Raw genomic sequence first — 21,187 nt, 5'->3', positions numbered from 1 at the left:
GAAAAGGATGTTGAATGTTGTCTTTTTAGGAGCACAATTGTAAAACACTTCATGTGCAAATTTTTTGTGACTTCGAGCCCAGCTCTTGGGTTTTGTTCTCAAGTGCTCTTGCCTGTGTGTTGTGAAAATCACCTTATACCAGCTAAGTATTTCAACAGATTGTGGTTATTGCTAGGTGATGTACAGTTGATTTAATAAGGTAAACATGGACTTCTAGAACTCATTAGGGTAAAACTGGTATGCAAAGTGTGGGCTGGGATCGAAACTGGAACACCCTTTCCTTTAACGCTCTAAAGTGATCTTTTCTACAATGCAAAATTTTTTTATTGCCAAAGTTATGACTTCTTTTTTGGCTTTATCCCTAGTTCCACTGCAGTTTTCTTTGTTGTAACAGAATATACAGGTGACATAATCACGTGGTGCTCATTTCAAAATGTTTGTCAGTATTTTTAATTTAGTATGTTTTCAATAAATGTTTACGGGGACTGTCATATTAAACACTGGTAACAATGTGTGTTTTTCTGTTGTTAGTGTGCATGAGTAATATTTATTTTAGAAGTTTATTTTAATGTTTGTTTGATGCTTAAAAATTGTAAATGTGGGCAGATAAGAAGAAATCCGGGTGAGGGTCTTTGAAGATCTCCTTTGCAAAATTAAATTTACTCCTGTTTCCCTACTGATGTACATGGTGCCATAGTTGTAATAAATCTCCCCTCCCCAAATAGTACATTGTTTTTCTTTTTTCCAGTAAAAAAATACACTTTGATTACCAATAGCTAGAATGTAGTAACTGCATGTTTAGCTTTAACATGAAAAATCATGTATGGAGTTATTATTACACATAATTTTACAATATGAATATGATCACTTATGGGCTGATGGAAAAAATTAAATACCCAGTATTTCTATATTAGCACCTGAAATTATAGTTTCACTGTGACAGAGTTTTAGCTTTTATTTGTGCTCTTTACAGAAACAGGTACTTGGGACTTGGGGAAAGTCTATGAAAAAAATAGTCTCTGAAAGGGACGTGTGCTCTCCAGTCTGCCAGTCTCCCATGCCCTCGTACTGCCGGAAGAAGGTCAAATAAAGGGTATTGAGCACATTTTCCCTCCGCCCTTCATGTGGTCACATCCAAATGTACCACATTTATATAAACCGGATGAAGAACATAAATACCCTCGTTACTAGCGTAAACCTTCACCTCACAATCAAATGATCACTAGTATTTGTGACACCACACAGCACCTTTAACAGCACAGTGTCTGTGTGCTTTGCAGAGTCACAGAAGTGTTCTTACAAATTTCACTTGTACTATCATAAACATCCATCCATCCATTCATCCATCCGATTTCAATAACCGCTCGTCCTGAGCAGGGTCATAGACTCTGCTGTATTAATTATTAGCAATCATCCATCCATATACAATCAATTGGAATTAAATACTTCTATATTAAATTGATTCAATTGTAATTTAATAATAGTAATTTTAATCAGCATAAACCACAGATGTTGACCATAGAATAATTACTGTTTGGACAAATTTATTTATACACACAAAGTATGTCAGTTTAATTCACAAATACTGAAAAATCAGTACCTTTGGACACTATAACTTCACAACTTCAGTCTTTAGCAACAAAATAAGTATGTAGTAGCAGGGATAATAGCTTGAACCATATTAACAATGAATTTCTTTTGTAATGTTGTCCCAAAGTGTTTGGGGTAATTAAAAGATTGCATTTTTTTGTCTGAACAGCACCTTTTGAACATAAAACATTTTCTTATCACAAACAAACTGCTACACAGTGCGAAAATTAACAAACAAAAATAAACCATGCAGACAAACAGGAGCACGAACAGGCATGTCTGCTTTTATTATGGCAGTTTTGAGACTAGTAAATGGAAACTGATTTTTTCCCTGAAAGTCTTGTGTCTGTTTTTACATTAAAGCTTAATGTACAGGAAAAAAAAACATGAGACTGCATACTTGCTAGACAAATACATTTGCTGCATTATTGCACCACAAAAAGTATTGCATAGAATTTAAGCTGTTACCAGCTCCTTGTTGCCCAGCCCTCACTTGGATTATATACAATAAACAAATGAAGTGTTGGCTAACATGTAAAAGATAGCCACTTAAAATATATAGAAAAAATGCCACATTTCTCTCATGAAATGTTCAATATGCTTGCATCTTAACTCCAGTTCCTTCTCTCACTCTGATGTACTCCATTCTACTAAGGGTAATGTACACCTGTGAATAGAATTACACCATTCAGTGGTTTCTTTACCACATTAATACCTGTGATTGTTATGTGCCGTCAAATGCTAATCTGACTTCACCTAAATGGTTCAATGTCCCATATTTGCACATTAACATGCTGATAAGAATCCGGAACATTTATGGCAAAAAAACATTGTCATGAACTTAAAATCATAACCTTTAGGTTGTAGGTTCAAACCCTTGTGTGGCTTTCTTTTTTTTTTTACCCTTGACCAAAGTGTACATGTTCAGTCAAGGCCACCACAGCAGAAGAAGGGAGATAAATTATATCTTGATTTTACTAGGGGGTACATGTTGCCTACTCTTCCGCCCCTTCGCCCCACAAAAGATCGGCTCTCGCATTAAAGGTACTAAAGGTGGGAGAAAATTATGGCTTTATGCCACTCTTCCATTCAATATTCATGTACTACTCACCTTTACAGACAGACATGGTGTGAAATTGTTAGCTGCACTTGGATAAAACCAGCAGCTTAAAGATGCCCTCGCGGGAGGTGTAACGGAGCAGCTGAAGCTCATCCTGAACATCAGCGTCACCTGGTGGTTTGGAGGCTCAGTGCCATCACCTAGCAGTCCTGGCTGTGGTAGCACGTAGAGGTCATAGCGGCCTTGGTAAGGTACAGTTTCCCGCTGGGGCAGACGCACACCTCGTAGAGTCCCTGGGCAATGCCAGCCACGCCGCCCTTCCCCATGGGCAACTTGGCAAGCCGCACGTTCTCAGCATCCAGGATCACCTGCGTGGTGAGGGGGCGGCACAGCGGTGACATGGTGGACAAGTCCACACACTGGACAGCTCTCAGTACTGATACCCAAAGTCTTCATATTAATAAGCACAAACACCAGTCAAGTGAAGCCAGACTGCTATTAAACATAATGGCAGCTTATACCAAGAACAATATTAAAAAAACATGTTCACATAAACAGCACTTTCATATTCAAGGCTGAAAACGTGGATGCTCATCTAAAGAGGAAAGCGGCCCTCAAAGGGACCATTTCAAAGCAACATGATGCCCTACCATTCCTTCACTTGTGTGCAGGAGCACGTCTAAATTGGATGTAGCCTCAATGTTGCCGGCCATCGCTTTGATGTGGACTCCTCGGGGCGCGTCCATGATTAGGGTCCGAGTGGGTGACTCCAGCCTGCAGCCAGCGACAGAGCGTGTCGGTCAGCGGCGATACTAAGGGTACGAAGTGCGAAAGGATTCAGGTTTGGTGCTGGAATCTACAGCGGGCACCAGCCAGAACTCGGTTTCTGCATGTTGTGTCCCTATGCGTCCTGGTGCACAGCTGAACCAGGAATAGGAAACAAAGGCTCCAGTTGATGCAATGAACACAAGATATGCTGTATATCTGAGGACAGTAGAGAAGTTGTCAGTAAAGGGGCTCCTGTTGGCGATTGGCCACATGGTGGCAGTAGGTGCTAAGAGAGCGACAAAAACACAACGAAACAGACTGACACACAAAGTAAAGGAAAAGTTACACTGTAACCAGTTATTGTTCATTTAAACATATACATACAGCATACCAAAAATTACAAAAATTAAGTTTTTTTTTTTTTTAACTGTCAGTTGTGTTTCTGCGCTACTGCTTCCGTGAAAAAGAGTAGCCAGGTGTATAAATGATAAAGTTATTGTGAAATAATGTTTCTTCATTAGAATGACGTCACGGTACAGTATAAAAACTGTCCTTCACTAAAAGAAGCACTATGTCCCACAACTTTTACACGTCATGGTTATGTTCTAAACAGTTAAAATACCAATCCAAAATTATGTAAATTAAAATCTATTCATTTTACATCGCTTTCCCTCAAAAGCAACGTAAAATGACCATTGAAGCTGAAATTTACACGTAATAATTTGCCAGACACCTTTTCCCCCAAAGTGATGTACAAATCAAAGTAAAAACATACCCTGCTAGATTCAAAAGACTAAACTCCCTACAATGATTTATACTCATTTATACACCAAAGCAGTGCAACACATACACTGCGGAAAATTTTGCCACCAGTTCACCGGTCACGTGTCTTCAGACTGTGGGAGGAAACCGGAGTAATCGGAGCAAACCCACGTTAACACAGGAAAATACGGAAACTCCTCACAGACTGAGCGAGGATCGAACTCACATCCACATGTAAAAAAAACTCAAATGGCAGAAAAACAAGACATTACAAGTAACTACAAAAAAAGTGCTCGTAAGATATCCAGCTTTATAAATTGATAAACTGTACTTCTGTGGATAAAATTTCGGCAGAACAAAGACTGCCGCTCCACTAGCTAAACATCAATGCCGTGTACAACTTGAAACGCATGAAGAGATAAAGAAGATTGGAGCGGCAGTTGGGGGTCAGTCCCATAGTTACGGGTCTTGTGTGAAACACCCACCTTAGGTCTTTGAAAGGCTCTGCTCTGACCTGGGGTGTCTCTACCGAATGCTCAAAGATGGCTCCCTGGGGACCTATGCGGCAGAAAAAAAACAACATCCCTGAGCAACACGGCGTGCAAAACATGATTTATGCACCGCTAATTTAAGTGTGAAATAAGTACTCTGCCAATATATGCGAGTTGGGCGGGATCGACGCTTCCGAGGCGGCGACTCGTGCCACGGGAACTCGGGCCACTTCACGCACGGCCGCGTCCGCCGTTGGCATGAAGACAGTAGCGCGGCGCTCCTTGATGGCTTTTCCGTGCCGCCAACGCAGCCAGACTCCCTCCGCAAACACATGGGCGGCGGCTGTCGAGGGCGACCGCTGGAGACGACGTGACCCCTGACTGATAAATGAGCCTGGCTGACGCTCGCTTGCACGCTCAGGACAGTGAGAGTCGGTCTAGTCGCACGGTTTGCGCCCCGGAGCCCCGCCGTTGGTTTGTCGGCTGCACCGCGATGCCGGAGGCCTGTCCACCTCCATCCGGCCACGCCGGTTAAAATGGTTCCTGTCCGATATTCTTGCTTTATTATTGCATGTATAACAAGGAAGCGACTTACTACTGCCAGTTATTATTATTATTATTACTATTCTTATGAAGAAGAAGAAGAAGGATAACAGCTGGCATTATAAACAGAAACTCCCACATCAATAATGAAGCAATTAAAGATGCACTTTTCAAAACAAGTAAAGGAGGGAGAAGTCAGAAGGGAACCGCTCAGCATTAGATGCAGGCAAAAACGTGGGGTTCCAAGACCAGCTGGGCTGCCTGTCCCTCCTGGATCCACAAGGTTACAGAAGCTGGAAAAAGTATTAGCGTTTTCTCAACAACGAACGCAGAGAGGCCGCTTTCCTCTGTTCTTTTTTTACGAGTTGAGGATAAACCTGTCTTGGCTCCCGCAACAGGACTCACAGCCGACATTCTCGAGCAGACGAGGACTCGCAGCATGGAAGCTCATCATAATAAACATCAGGAGATCACTTAGATGAGTCCCCGATGCCGCTCGATTACACATCGTCACACATGGAACCACCACAACCGGTGGAGTCGAGAGAAAAAGGAGAGAACTACGGAAACATGGTAAAAATCGCACACAAATGCTTCAAACGGCTTATATTAATGCACGAGGGATAATATTTAACTATTTTCTGGTCAAACTGCAACAGGTGCAGGGTTGTTGAAGGACAGCTGAAGGAACCAAAGCCAACTAAACTAATTAGAAGTAAAAAAACAAAAGGCAAGATAAAAGTTACGAGTATAAGGTCACCGAGAGACAGGCAGGATGGGTCAGCTACTGAAAAACATCAGTATTTTATTGTACTTTCCAGTGTACTCTGTTTTTATACTGCTGGCATTAAAAAGGGTTACCTGTCACACGCAGTTTCTCCACCCCAACCACGGCCTTGTTCTCATCCGCAGAGAACAGCATCTTGCCGCCGTGTGAGCTCACCTCGAACCCCTGCCCGTGTGCCTCGACCAGTTGCGGCCCTGAAAGCAGAGCGCAATAAAAATTTGAATTGTTAATTCCATTAAAATTCTCCAGATGGTTTGGGCCTTGACCTGTAGCTGTTTCACTTTGAGTCCTTCCCCTCAGGAGAGCAAACAAACCGAATGTGTTTGTAGAAAAAACTGCGCAAATGCCTAACGTGCTTAAGGCCAAGAACATTTTTCATCTAAATCCATTTATTAAAGAGCAAAAAAACATGTCACATCAAAAATATTCTGAATCCTGAAGAGCATCAAAGGGAAGTTGAGCAATTTTTATTTAATGGTGTATTGTTCTCGTGAAGTTTTCAACCTCATACCTTTAAGCTTTATTCATAAAGAAAATACATAAACTTTTTTTTTTTTGCTACTTTAAAACTCAAAGGATGCATCAAAATAAATGTGCAATAATAGTATCCCTTCATTTGTCTTCTTCATTTAATTGCATTCTTTTTTGGCAGAACCCTGCAGTACAAAGATTAAAGGTCTGAAAATAATGATCGTGTTGAACTTCAGGTTTGGGAAGTGACAATTACAAGATATTCCTGGTAATTAAAAAGAGAAGATTTGGCTCATTTTAGTTTCAGAGAAATTTTTCAGTGACAAACTTTCAGTTTTCTGGTGTCAGTTCTCATGGTACTGCTGGAGTTTTCATTCATGATGAGGTGTTCATTTTTATGTTGTGTACTGAAACTGCACCAAACTGCCTATAATGTGAAAGCTGAAACAGAGCTCACATCCAGGTAAACAATTACTCATTAGTAATAATAATAGCAATAATAATAATAATCGGTGGCAGGGTGCGTTTGGCCAGTGCCTGCTGTCGGACGGGACTGGGGTGCCGTCTTGGGTGTGTCCCCTCCCCCCTCGGCCTTACGCTCCATGTTACCAGGTAGGCTCTGGCTCGCTCTGACCCCACTCGGGATAAGCGGTTGTAGACGTTGCTTGGTATAATAATTATTATTAGTAAAAGTATTACTTATTATTAGGAAAAATGCATTTAGAGTTGCATTACACCGAATGCATTTTGCATATATTTGGAATCTGAGATGGACTGGCATCCCGTCCAGGTTTTGCCCCAACACATACCTGATTTTTCTGGGATAGGCACCACACCACTATGACTTTGGACTGGACAAGTGGTTACTGATATTGTGTGGATGGATTTATTTGGAATAAGAAGATTAAAAGAAAAAAAAAAAAACACTTGTACAAAAACGGAGCAACGTGAGGTCAAGGTGTGTACCGAGCACAGTGGTCCTTACCTACTGTCACACGCCCTGTGACATCCCCATGGCTATTGCGAGCGTTCAGGGACACATTTTGCGGAGAGTGAATGAGAAGGGATGAATCCTGTGAAAATTAAGATAATGAAGCTACACTGAGGCCACATACCGTAACATGCCAGGCTGCACCAGTTACTTGTGATTTTATAAGAACAGATATTTACTGAACAAATTTCAAATTTTAAGATGAGCAACCACTTTGCACTCTGGAACTGTGCAATTCCCATTTTGTATTAATAAAACCTGCAGAAAGAAAAACTGATGGATATGATGAACACACTCTGAATTATATCAATGAATTGGTAAAAAAATGGGAAAAAGTATATCTATTTTAAATTCACCACTCACAAACAAACTAGATACAGTTTAGGAAAATCAGTTCATTTATGTGTCACCATTAAGCGCCACCACCATGACATACTCTGTAAAGAAATCAAAGTTATAAAAAGCATAATCTTGGCTCAAAAGCTAAGGCCAATGGATACTTCTGCCTACCGCCACTTCCTAATCTATAATAAACCCTTTTCATTCAACACAACTGAAATATTAGGGGTTATTTCCTTATTTTGCTTATTTATTTCAGAAGGGAACACCTACATTCCTAGGTATAGCAGCACAAGAAACACAGACCCCATTTGATAATGACTTGTCAGGTATATAAGTACCCGTTTTGTCAGATAAAGAGAGTTGAGAGATTTTCGGTGGTTTTTGAAGAGTGGTTTTCACGTACACTGAACGAACACTGTCAGCGGCAGTGGTCTTTCCACTGGTAGCTAATAAAAGAGACTGTGAATAAATACAGGTACTATCCTTCTGGTGCCTCTGAATTATTGTGATTTCACTCTGCTTTTTAAAATGTCTTTCAAAGCCTAAAAATGTACATTGGAACAAAAAGGCCACTCATGAATCAATAGCAAGAAAGACACTGGAGGCAAAGTGGTTTTCGCTGCTGCTTGATTACACATCTCCACCAAGAATAATCTCAGAAAGATGGAGGGCATGTAAACAAAATGGCAATCAAAGAAGATTTTATTTGACATTTTTTTCCCCGATGTGAAATAACTGAGGCTCATCGCGATGACAAGTCTGTTGGCTGCACTATGGGCCAAAAACAAAGTAAAAAAAGTAAATGCAATTACACATGCTCGGTGGCTTCATTCAGAGAGTGAAACAACAATCTACCCCCATTCCAACTATTTAGGAATGTCAAGCAGCAGCACTGGATCGGTGAAGGAGCTTTATTTGACTTTAATGGAGGTGCAGCTTGGCTTAACAGGTTGAATTTCGTAGGACGAAGCCCCCCCCACTTTGTTTACCTCTCTGGAGTGGATTTCCTGGGCATAGATTGGAAAGAGGAATTCAGATTCACCCTCAAGTCGCACTCCGTCCGCTTTCACCTGAAGCAGCCCCATCCCTTCCTAAAGCAACACAAGGACCGGAAACGACTCATCATCCTCTTATTAATGCTGCAGATGTAGCAAACAGAAGCCTTTAGCTCATGCGGAGCAAGTACAACTTGGAAGTATTATTAAAATGTCAGTTTTAAGAATTTTAAGAAAGTGCACTTGTTGGGCTGTGTGGGAAAAACACAATTAAAAACTGATTTTCATATCTGTGGCCACTTTGCCTTTCCTTTTACAGTGTTTGTAAATGACCCAAATGTTTCATCCTTAGGAAGGCCACATATCCAAATGGATTTTATAGTTCTTTTTATTAATATAATGCTGATAGTGTGAATTAAGAGAACACCCTCTGGGATGAAGAGTTAATCCAATACGCATCAACTGGTCAGTCACCAAGGAGGGTATGGCATAGAGAAATACCCTTCAAGCTGTGGGAGCAAGGGGGCAGATCAGGAGCAGTCTGTCAGATGGTTGGATCTCAAAAGAACCGCGGTGAAAATCACACTTAAACCAGCTGAGATCAACTTTAGCCTGCGGCCCGTCTGCAGCTGCTCTCCTTAGGGAGGGTGATTCATTTCAACATCCAGACAAACACCGTTTAACACTTTCTTCCCATCTGTCCAAAACATGCATTTCTTGAATCCCAGGAGCTTAAACAGTTAAAGAATAATAATGTAATTTTGAGGACGAGATAAAGGAATATCGTGTGCTGGGTAATATAATTTAGAAATAAAATTTCACAACATAAAAATAGAATCGTGGATGTAAATATAACATATTACATTTAGATTTACATTTGCATTTATTTATTTAGCTGACGCTTTTCTCCAAAGCGACTTCCATCCAATGAACTCTATGTAGTGTTATCAGCCCACACACCTTATTCACCAAGGTGACTATTATATTTTTACTATATTAAAACACATTAAATAATATAGTGTATTTTTGCTGTATGCTGAAGTATGTACGAGTGGATGCATGTTTGGTGCACGTTGCAATGGCCCTCGATGAAGAGTGCAAGGTCACGTACGGAGTTGAACCACATGACCCGGACAATCCAGATGGTGAGCGCCAAGTTCACCACAAGGATGACGAGCAGGAGCAGCACGAAGAGGTAGAGGCAGCGCTTCCTCCAGCCATAGATGCCGATTTTGTAGATGTACTCAGGGTTGGCGACGGGGACAGTGGAGCCCTGAGTCGTGGTGGTGTACTGTTCTCGTACCATCTGTTAGGGAGGACACCATGTCAACAGAAACATTTCATAATAACTACTGAGCAAAATCATAGGGCTGTGAATCGCTAACCCAGCACAGAAAAATAACTGAAGACTCAGCCTTATCCAGTGTCTCACAGAGCTCCAAAAAGAGATCGCAGTCAAAGGTTTATGATGGCCTGATTTCCAGTGCTCTATGAAGGGAAGTGTCGTGTTTCATTATACACCACATTGAAATGAGGGTCTGGCTTCGCCTGGTGAAGCATGCAAACGCTGTCAAGTGCTGCGGAGCCGAGCCGGGCTTTTCATGTCCAGGAGTGCTGTGCGCTCATCCAGCACGGTCTCGGCAGTGTGTTGGAAAGGTCCACACCACCACTGATTCACCTCATCTCGTGGAAATGCCCTCCCGACCCCCACACGCAAGGCCAGGTCTCATTCCCAATCAGCTCTCAGATCTTGCTCTGCCCACATTCAGCACTTGCAGAAATGGTGAATATACAGAGACCCACTGATTTCCACTTCAGTTCAAAAAACACACTGATGAACTTTGTTTTCCACAGATAACTCGGCACTACAAAATACGCAGAAACACGAATGCAGGAATATCTAACCAGATCTTAACATTTCAGATAAATTCTGAATTTGTGATGCACATGGATGCAGGAGCTTGGGACCCTACAGGTGTGTGTGTTACATCGGTGAGAAGGCAATAAATAACCAGGTCTGAAAAGTGATTCTGGATCTCTAAGGTTGTATGTGGTAATAAGGTGATACTTCATGCTGTCAAGTCCAGGATGAAATTAATAATTGTTTGAGGGTGGGAGAATTCATCTAGAAAACCTTAACTTTTAACTAAAGAGCACTTCACTCAACATAAATAATTGGTTCTGCAGGTTTTCCCTGCTCCAGTGAAAAATATTGTTCACCTAGACAAGTGTGACAATTGTGCAAAACAAAGCAATCCCTTTCGCTAGAGAAATAAGAGAAATGAGGAGGTATTCAGCCATTCTGAAAACCAAGATTTATTTTCTGAGCTAATGTTTTGTGCAAATAACATACAGCTTACATTTCTAACTGAAACCCATCTGTACAGCTGGATTTTACTCAACACAGTCAAGTTAATGTTGCTCAAGAAATACAAGAGTTTGGCCAGTAATGGGATTGGAAACTGGAATTACTTCTGTAATTATACTTGTATAACCACCACAGCATGTTTGACTTGTCAGTCTTTGTGGGGACAAAGAAAAAGATAATTAGTGCAAAAAAAAAAAAAGCATTCAAAATCACCTTGAACAAAGAAATGAGCTAAATAATAACAGTACTGTAATATTTACTGGTCTTGTCAGCTAGAAGACCAGCTTTGTTGAGGAAGTAGAAGAGCAACAGTTTATGGAAAGATTCAGGAAACATGACACACAGTACAGCAATTCTTCCCTCGGCACAGAAATAATGACCTCTTTCCTTTGATAGTTATCAGTGGAAGAATCCACTGTAGACCAAGATTTGGATTGTAGAGCAAAAAAGACTTCCTAAGCAGTTGTATTGATCCAAATGTCCACGTTCACTGCATTTGTCTTTGGTCCAATGGACTTTTCCATTACTGCAGTTCTTACCTTGACTACCGTGGTCATGCTGCTAATGTGAAAAAACAAACCGGGCTCAAGAGTCACAGTGGTCAACTGGACACCTTCAGTTCTGTTAAAGCAAGAACTTTGGGCATGCTTTTTAATGCCTACATCGCATTAAATTGTTTGTATTATTTGTGTATTCGTGCTTTCAAAAAGTCATCTGAATATGATACTTAGCTGTGTATTTAATAATGTTCAAGCGTTTCAGATCAGAATTTTAAGAGTAACTATTTCTGCTCTGGAATTAACAGGTGTTTCAGTAAAAAGTCCCACCAGCTCCAAACTGGACCCTGTCATCAAGTGTGTAGGAATCAATGAGCTATGGGCTCATTTAATACAAAAATAAAAATAATACTTTAAAACCATGTCTATATAAAAAGGGGTTAATGGTACTTTTCACACTCAGTGTTACACTGGAAACATTGTGTAAGTACTTAAAATACAATTATTTTTACTTAATTCTGTTTTGCCTGTAATGATAAGAAAGCAGAAACGAAAATAAAATAATCCCAACAAAAGGGACCTCTTATAATTAATTGTCCTCAAAGAGTCTTACGTTTTCACAGTCAACATCAATAAAATCGAGAGTAATCCATTTTCCCTCGTGTTTTAATAAAACAATATATCTCATGAAACCGTGGCCTCTGTTAGCCTATCCATTCACAATCTGTTCAGAAAGCAGAGAAAATTCCACGAGGCATCGACACAAGTCGTTCCGTTACAGTTCAACTGGCGGTGCTCTGATTTGTGAAGTGGTCAAATCAAGATGTGTTTACTCCGCAGGGCGCAAAGAGCGTGTGAGAACAAAGGCAGAAGAAGCCAAGCTGCTTAACAACCATATTCCATTGTTGACCATAGTGTAACCATAGCTATTGGAGAATTATTTATACGTTTGTTACTAGGTAGAACTACATGAAATGCAAAGTCTCGGAGACATCCGCATACGAAGAGAGGAGCACGTACAGTACGACCTCTCGGTATGCACCGGGATCTCAGTAAGACGTGTAACACGAACCCTATGAGCTTCATGCTGCTGAAAAACATCAGATTTAGGGTGACCAAAAATGACAGGTAAATCTTGGCAATAAAAGAACTTTAAAATGACTCGGACAGACTTAGAGACGAGGGAAAACTCGGAGATATTACAGCACACTTGGCTTTGTGACTCGCACATTCATGTCGAGAAACCCTCTAATTTGCAGCAAAAAAAACGATTGTGACAGCTTGCAGAATCCCTCAGCCTGGTTCAATAAGTCTCAGGGTACAGTAGTTCACTTTCTGACATGCCGGCGCTCCTCCTGACACAGCCTGCACTCACGAGCTTAATTTAAACTTAAGCTTAATTTTAGCTACAAAGAACGCAACAGCCTCAGATCATCTTAATACTCAACCTCTTGCCTATTCAGAACACCGGCTGCCAAAACGAAAGTCGTCTAACGGGTGCTTCTCTTGTCAAGCCACTTCGGTAAAATTGCTTTTGACCAAGACTTCAATTCTCAGATTCATTTATTTATCTGACACTTGTCTCCAGAGGCCCAGGTAGCATAACCTCACTAAAAATTATGTACCCATTTATATAGCTGGGCAATTATTAATGAAACAATTCAGGATAAGTACCTTTGTCAAGGGTACTACAGCAGGAGCAGGGATCTGAACCCCAACCCTTCAGCTGAAGGGCAGCAGCTCTCACCATTGCGCCACCTGCTGTCACATTTAGTAGTGTTTGTCCCTGAGCCCTTTCCAGTGTGACCACAGTCATTTTCAACTCTTTGGCCCCTTCCGCAAATAGAGGTGACCAATCAAGAGACCATCACTTCACTATTAATAGACTATTGCTTAATGAAATACTTTAAAGCACTTTAGCATGCAAGACGTCTTTTCCCTGTTCATGCGAAAACAATACCGCAGCTCCAGTGTAGTGTTCGGCTCCATTGATCAACCTGTCAATCTCTTATCAAGTACAAATGTTGGCTTCTCTCCAGAGATATGAGGGGAGTATTTTCTTGACATTTGTCATGAAAAAGAGTTGCAGCATCAGGAACCCGATTCCTGCGCTGTCAACCTGATCAAACCGAGCCGGTGTGTCGGAACACGGAACTGGCATCATTTGATATGGTAATACTGACACGGTAATGGCTGATGAGCTGATAGACTTCTCTGAGGCATGTGAATCTCTCCACGTCCTGTACTGATGTGATTCCTAAAAGACGGCATAAAGAAGTTTTTCAGAACTGTACGAAATTATATTCATAAAATGAGTAGCTATCTTGCTACTGGGAAAATTCCCAGTATCCTGTTCCACAGCACCCCCTCCAAAAATTGCTCAATTTCCTTGCAAATTTTCTTTGAGAAAATTTACACATTTTACACAGCTAATGCCTCTAGGGAGTAAAAAAAAAAAAAAAAAAAATCTAGAAATGTGTGCATTCTGCTCTCAATACAGAACTGAAAAACAACCCTTCGATAGAGTAACAAATGATCTTATGAATCAGACTTCATTTGTGCGCATGGTCATGTTTTTCCTAATTAATCTGCTGACAAAAATTATCGGCGGGCTTAATCAGAATGCAGCCACGTTCAGTTTTCAGTCTCTGCTGGCGAGTGTGTGTTCTCCAAACCTGTGGGGTTTCTTCTGAGGTCACCAAAGGGCCCACTTTCTTCTACATTATTATTCATATTATTCATTTGTTCTCTACAGTACATGCTAACACTGCATTTCCTTTCTCGCGTACACTACGTAAATGACACTACTATAATATCTACCAGTCAATGTGGTCCAGCCACTGAATACATTTCCCATTCACATTTCTTCTAATTCCCATTTCACCATGATTTACTGCAGGTTCCCACAAACTGTCTCATAGGTGATAGAGCATTCCCTGTTTAGGTACTTTGGATTCTGAAAGTATTGCTGGGTTAAAAAAAAAAACTGCTTAAAAACCCTTTAGAAAAACCTTGTGATTTAAAGCCACTGTCCCCTCTATGCAATGAAATTGATGTTAATTTTTATTAATGTTAATTTCACTATTTGTTTTGGCTCTCCAAATTGCTTTCCTTTAGTGTGTGTTCAGCTGGCTCCTTTTTTCCTTACACAATGTTCAGCATATGTAGAAAGAACACCCTATGAGCACTACTATTTTGTATTCTAGATAAACTCCTTCTGAGTAAATTCCAATTTTTTAAAAAACCCATTAAGCATTGAAGCACGAACATTAACAATCGGGAACAAAACTAAAAAATGAATGACACAAATGTACACACGGCCCCATTATGCACAAATTTAATTACTCAATACTGTACTGTGGCACAGTGCAAAACAAGGAAAAGCTTCCATACAAGCAAAGGTGCTTCTTAATTGTATTCGGCAGCAGAAAATGTTACAGTGCAGATGATAAATGCCAACAAAAATCTGAGGATTTTAATCTTTCTCTGAAACAGACAACTCATTTTCAAGCAGCGCAGACAACACTGGGACCGAACACGTCGGCATAATTGATACCGAGTATCTCTCCTCCCCAGAAAGCACCTCTTCGCACTCGCTGTGTCACAGGGCCTCGGCAGCCCGCGGATGACGAATGGTCGATATTTTACAGCAGCACAGAAGAGCGTAGTGAGAAGAGCCCGTCTGAGCCGTGCCCATAAGAGGCAATAAGGACCACCTTGACGTGTCGCGTGTCACTGTAGTTTAAACAACGTTGCACTCTCCGAAAATTATGATTAAATGCCACGAGCAAAATTTAGTGTCAGCCTGAAAACAGAAGCGGAATCTACGATGAAAACTGAAGAGGAAAATGGACTTTATGTTCAGACGCATACGATAGGCAGGGGGATTGTGAGAAAGGCCTCCTGTAGAAAAGTTGCCAAATATAGTTGAAAACAAATGAAATATCACAGCCATACGCTTAATGTCTGCCAAGCTACAGCATTTTATATCAGAAAGAAAATTCATGTTTGGCATTTACTTCTGACACTTTTCTCTGTGAGAAGCGTTTGCTCTTTTCCTGAATGGGAACCGTGTCCGATTTCATTAGGGTTAATTTCCATCATGACATCTTGTTATTGCCGCTGCGCTCACTTACAAAAACACACACGCTCATTTGGAGGCAACGAGCTCTGATGCGTCCATATGTTTGTCTAACGTTCCCGGTGGCCACCGTAATATCAGAACAAGCTCTTTTTCAAGATGTGCCTCACAGCACCATGACCGGCATTAAGAACCCGTCCAGTGCAGAGGAGCATATGAGCAACAGCTTGTGCCTGAATTTTTTAAAGTGTGCAGCTCCAGTTTCTGCATGCCAGCCGGGCCACAAACCAAATGCACCATGGTAACCCAAATAAACATCCCTAAAACAGCCTCGGTGTTGGAGTTTAAGAGCTGGGGGAAAAAGGTCTTCTAATTTATCTCATGCTTAACACTTATTAGTCCTCTTGCACATAAAACAAACCTATTATTGAGGTTTCATTGTCATTTTATGACATCCAATTACAATAAAGCAGGTTTTAAAGTCCTCAATATTCCCCTTGGCCCAGGAAAGCCAGGTAACCTCAAAGCCCTTCTTGACTCATAGCAGCAATTCAGCCTCAAATTATGGATGCTGAGTTTATCTACGTGCTTCTGCTGGGGAAATCCAGAACTCTGAAAAAGCAGTCATCTGTATATTGTACTTTGTCAGCATTGGCCTTTAGTCGGGATCAAAACACCACCGTTGTGTCACATCCCAAACCAATCAAACATTATAAGATAAACTGGGAAGAATCAACAGTTAAATAATATTTAGTTAAGGATAAAAGAGAGAAGATTCACCGAAATCCATTGTGATGATACCAAACTGTCTTCTGAATGCAACACAGGTCTTTATGTCTAAGCCCCGATTCATATTTTTGCTCTCCCTCTCATGCCGTCCTCTTCTAAAAATAGCTCCTGGAGTTCTACACCCAACTGAGACTAGACTGGGGGCACAGACACAAAGGATCGATAAAAAAAAGACGATAATAAGTATCACACCTATAGGTGTAGCACTGTAATCTGCTTTAAATTCCACGGGATCCCTAAAGAAGAGGAGTGAGAGCTGAAATTAGTTATTCAGCTTCAGTCTTTAATTTTTTCCTCTTTTTACATGCACACCGGTACCGAATTAAATCCCAAAATCAAAACATATCACACCAAAAAAATAAAAAAATATATTAATAATAAACAAATGCAGAGTTTTTGGTCAGAGTGTCACCGAAACCCTGTGTAATGTTTGGGCTCCAGCTGATCCCACTGTGCAAGTGAAGGCTGGTAAAAGCTGAAAGGCGTTTGAGATGACAACGCTTGCAGAAATTTCCCCCGAAAAGTGGTATAAGTGTGCGCAAGTCTGCGAAAGCGCTTTGCCTACCCTCGCTCGCTGGCTTCCCCTGCAGTCGCAGCCGTGCTCCCGTGCAGCGGCGTCGGAGTCCGCGGTTCGTCTGTCACACATTCAACAGCTGTGTGCCATAAATCTGGCCCTGGATCGGCCCCTCGGTAATCCCCGCAAGGCGGCCCCCTCACCCCCCTGTCCACCTCACTTCCTGTGTGCGATTAGGCGACTCTCTTGCCGTCTCTCCTCTGCCTTTGTTAAACTGGAAAAGCCTATGCTAAGACGGCTCAAACACGATGATGTGTGCATGCGCGCGTGCGTGCGTGTGCGTGCGTCTGCAATTATCTCTCACAAACTTTCCAGCAGTGCAGCAAGAAAATAAAAAGTAAACTGCAGCCTTCTGCTGGAATTTTGACAGTAGGTCCAGACCCCAGTGAGTCATCCCCCAGGCATGGGCTCCCTTCTAATTTGAGCAACTTCTGTGATTGCTCTTGCGTAGCCCTTCCTGCCACTTTATTCCGTCACTTCATAACTCTTAACATGCAGTCCACAGTCTAGCAGCACCAAAGTGCGGCACTGCCGATTATTTAAAACATGCTCTTCTCTACAAAGGGGTTTGGTGGCACGGTGGGTTGGACCGGGTCCTGCTCTCTGGTAGGTCTGGGGTTCAAGTCCTGCTTGGGGTGCCTTGTGATAGACTGGCGTCCCATCCTGGGTGTGTCCCCTCCCCCTCCAGCCTTGCACCCTGTGTTGCTCGGTTAGGCTCCGGTTCCCCACGACCCTGCGTGGGACAAGCAGCTTCAGATGATGTGTGTGTGTCTTCTCTACATCAGGTTTGTACACTAAGCTACTCAGAAATTTATCCATTTATAAACCTGTGTAATTTTTACTAGAGCAATACAAGGTAAGTAAAAATGAATGGATCTGAACCTGGGACTTTCGCTTGTAATTTGAAGGACTCATCTGCTGCTCCACCTTGCTTCGCACATTTACATCCAAAGTAATTTTTCCGTTTACAAAACTAACCCTACTAGAAGAATTCGGATTATACAGCTTCCTCTAGGGTACAACATCAGTGCCCCCCCGGGACCAGAACTGATAACCTCCAGTTCAGGACATTAAGCTGTTTGTATTTGCATATACAGATGTGGCATTGATTTTTAACACACCACAAATGGGCAGTCGTCGGTGTCAAATTAGACAGAGTACCCCCCCAAAAAGCTCTCTGGCCATGCATGAGCCAACCTGCACCAGACAGGTGGGGTGCAACGGGGGGCAACCTGGTGTGACTGGCAGATGCAGCACATGTGAAAGCCTAGCTGCCAGGAAGCGAACACGGCGCACACCCTTAGCTCCCGCCACTAACACCGGCGTGTCTGGAAATTGCTTGGACTGGCGCTCCTGCGGGCGCCACGCCCACCAGTCGAGAAACACTTCAGAATCCACTCGCCAGGGCCCGATCGGGGTCACCGAGCATCACCGTGCCGCACTCCGCCGGGGTGACTTCACACTCACCCTGATTTTCCCTGACACCTCGCCAACGCGTCGGCCGCTTCAAGGAACGCCACTGAACTCAATGTGGCACGTTTAATTAAATGTATCCGCGCCTGACACAGGACTTTCGCCTTGAAAGCTGCAAAGGTCACAGAGGATGTCTAACTCCGAGATGCTTTTTTTTTGGATTTGCTTTTATTCAAATGAGTTTCAGTGAACAGAGAAGAGCGGAAACGCCGACGCTACTGTCGTTACGGGCACCGCTTTCCTCCCTCGCGCTGCAAACCTCGGCGAGTGCCGCTAGCGGCCACCTGACTTCGGCCCCTCAATCACATCCTCCGGGTACCACTTTTATCCGGAAAGGTGATGACGCCAAAGGACCGAGAGCCACTTTGTCCGTCAAATGAGTCTTCAGGTAAAATCTCAGTGAATCTCCCCTCTTGCAGCTCCTGATCCAGTGCTGATGCTGCACGCAGGGCGCCTCGCAAACAGAGCACAAATGTCATGAGGCATTTGATGGGAAGAAAAAGGCATTTTTGACAATGATCAGCAAAGTGTAGGATCTCCTGCGGAAGAGAGCCCGCCAAGCAAGACGAAGACACACTCTCAGAATAGTTGTACACCATATAGGGTAACAGGAAAAAAACCACAATTAAATATCAGATTATACAGTGTGTTATACAGATGACAAAATATAGCATAGATTAGATGTTCCTCATGAAGATTATATAAGTAATCGAGAGTAGCAATTAGAAAGGTGCAACTCAGTGAACGACTTAGATTCACTCATTTACCAGGTGCTTTTCTCCAAAGTGACAGACAAATGTTCATCTACCTACCCATTTGTACACCTTTTTCTAAATCACCCTTTTTCCACTGGAGCACTAGTATTTGGGGTAAAGTAGCTTCAAGGGCACTGCAGTCATAGCCCATATTCGAACCTGCGACCTTTAGCTCTAGACTAACTAAGGCAGTCGCTCTAACCACTGACTACGCTACCAGCTGTCAACCTGTCAACCACAGTAAATACATGGTAAAATACATACACTGCAGAGTTTGCAGCTCGCACGCACCGTCGGTCGGACTTGTCTTGCTTTTTCTTTTTCTTCTTCTCTCGTCCTCCCGACAGCTCAGCGCATTCGAGGAAAAGTTCATTTACAAACTGTACGAGTAAAGCCGCGCAGCTCCCGCACACTTTTTTTCTCTGCGCCTCCACCACCACCGGTACCGCGGCGGGGATTTAGCGCCTCTTAGTCTTACCTGTTCGCTCACTCGCCAGGCTTTGCGCGCGGCGGTTTTTACCACAGTGTCGCGGTCCCGCTCTCAGCCAGGAGCCTCATCGTCGCTCTCAAGCGCGAGAAGTGCATTTAAAGGCGAGTAAGAGGCGGGAGGAAGAGGAGCCGCGAGCGCCGCGCGTCCGCGCGCCGTTACTCGCTTTAAGGAGAGAGCCTTTCCGGTGGCGGCGCCGGCGCATGTCGTGTGTGTGTGTGTGTGTGTGTGTGTGTGTGTGTGTGTGCGCGCGCGCAAAAACTGACACCCCGCCTCACAGCGGGTCTCAGTGTTGAGTCTGTACCGTAATTGCGGGATTATTTATGGTGGATTATGATTATTATGACCATATATATGGTCAACGGTTGGTTGACCTTGTCGTTAATATATATATAGGTTAAAATTAAAATTCTTGTCATTATCATAAATTATGTTAAAAAATTAAATGTTCTAAATAAAATGAAATGAATATTTTAATTAAAATTTTAAAATTTTCATTCATTGTATGTAAATGTTTGTGTACCTCAAAAAAAAAAAAAAAAATAAAATGGTAGGAAGGTGATCAGGATTCGTATTTACTGAGTTTTATGCAGCTACTCGCGCGATGAGCATCGGTGTTAATACTGGAAAGAAATTATTGTTTACTTAAGAATCACATGTCTGCAGTCTTGTCTCTTTCTCTTAATGTAACGCACAAGGTGTATTTCTCTGATGTACGTCGCTTTGGAGAAAAGCGCCGTCTGCTAAATGAATAAATGTAAATCCGTGACCCCGTATGGGACAAGCGGTTCTGAAAATGTGTGTGTGTGTATATATATATATATATATATATTATATAATACACACACACACACACATACACACAAACCTGAGAGAAAAATATTTTGAGTGCATTGTATTTTTCATTATACACTTTGTGCCCCATCCATCAATCCGTGAATTCATTTTCAATAACCGTTTCTCCTCAGCAGGGTCACAGTGGTCCGGAGCCTATCCCAGAAGCTTTGGGTGCAAGGCAGAGAGGGGCACCGCCTAAATGGGATGCGAGTTCCCTCCATACTTGCGTTTGTGAAAGTTTTTACGCGCAGAATAAATATGAAGCTGAAGTAACCACTTTGCGCAAGGCCACTTTCAATATTAAAAAATTATACATTTATACTGTATAGCCGGGTAGTGTTGCTGGAGCAGTTCAGGGTTGGTGCGCTGCTCAAGGGTGTATGGCAACAGTGGAATTTCAACCAGCAAACTTCAGATTAGAGGAGGCCAGTTCCAATCGATCCCAATCATGCCAAGGCTATACTGTTCTATTAGGGATAAGTGAAGTGACCTGCTGCAGTGTGTCACTTACCAGCAGGACCCTTAC

General features: G+C 42.2%; 1 protein-coding gene across 3 annotated transcripts; it reads right to left on the bottom strand.

Annotated features, from left to right (window-relative positions):
* Positions 1-1,575: 1,575 nt before the first annotated feature.
* sgcg (sarcoglycan, gamma) lies at positions 1,576-19,993 on the bottom strand. 3 transcript variants are annotated; one of them, XM_029255249.1, is made up of 8 exons: positions 19,816-19,993; positions 9,912-10,106; positions 8,795-8,896; positions 7,458-7,545; positions 6,076-6,195; positions 4,666-4,738; positions 3,301-3,424; positions 1,576-3,018 (listed from the first exon to the last, which is right to left on the bottom strand). In XM_029255249.1, exons 2-8 carry the CDS (start codon positions 10,104-10,106, stop codon positions 2,851-2,853), a joined length of 870 nt encoding a protein of 289 aa, XP_029111082.1. In that variant the 5' UTR covers positions 19,816-19,993; the 3' UTR covers positions 1,576-2,850. The 3 variants fall into 3 exon arrangements, with proteins under 3 accessions (XP_029111082.1, XP_029111083.1, XP_018604140.2); XM_029255250.1 differs by lacking the exon at positions 19,816-19,993 and adding an exon at positions 19,602-19,669; XM_018748624.2 differs by lacking the exon at positions 19,816-19,993 and adding an exon at positions 17,101-17,209.
* Positions 19,994-21,187: the final 1,194 nt, after the last annotated feature.

The sequence above is a fragment of the Scleropages formosus genome, chromosome 10 (assembly GCF_900964775.1).
Source record: "Scleropages formosus chromosome 10, fSclFor1.1, whole genome shotgun sequence".
NCBI lineage: Eukaryota > Metazoa > Chordata > Actinopteri > Osteoglossiformes > Osteoglossidae > Scleropages > Scleropages formosus.
The sequence above is the reverse complement of the archived record's forward strand: the minus strand, read 5'-3'. Positions and strand labels throughout refer to the sequence as shown.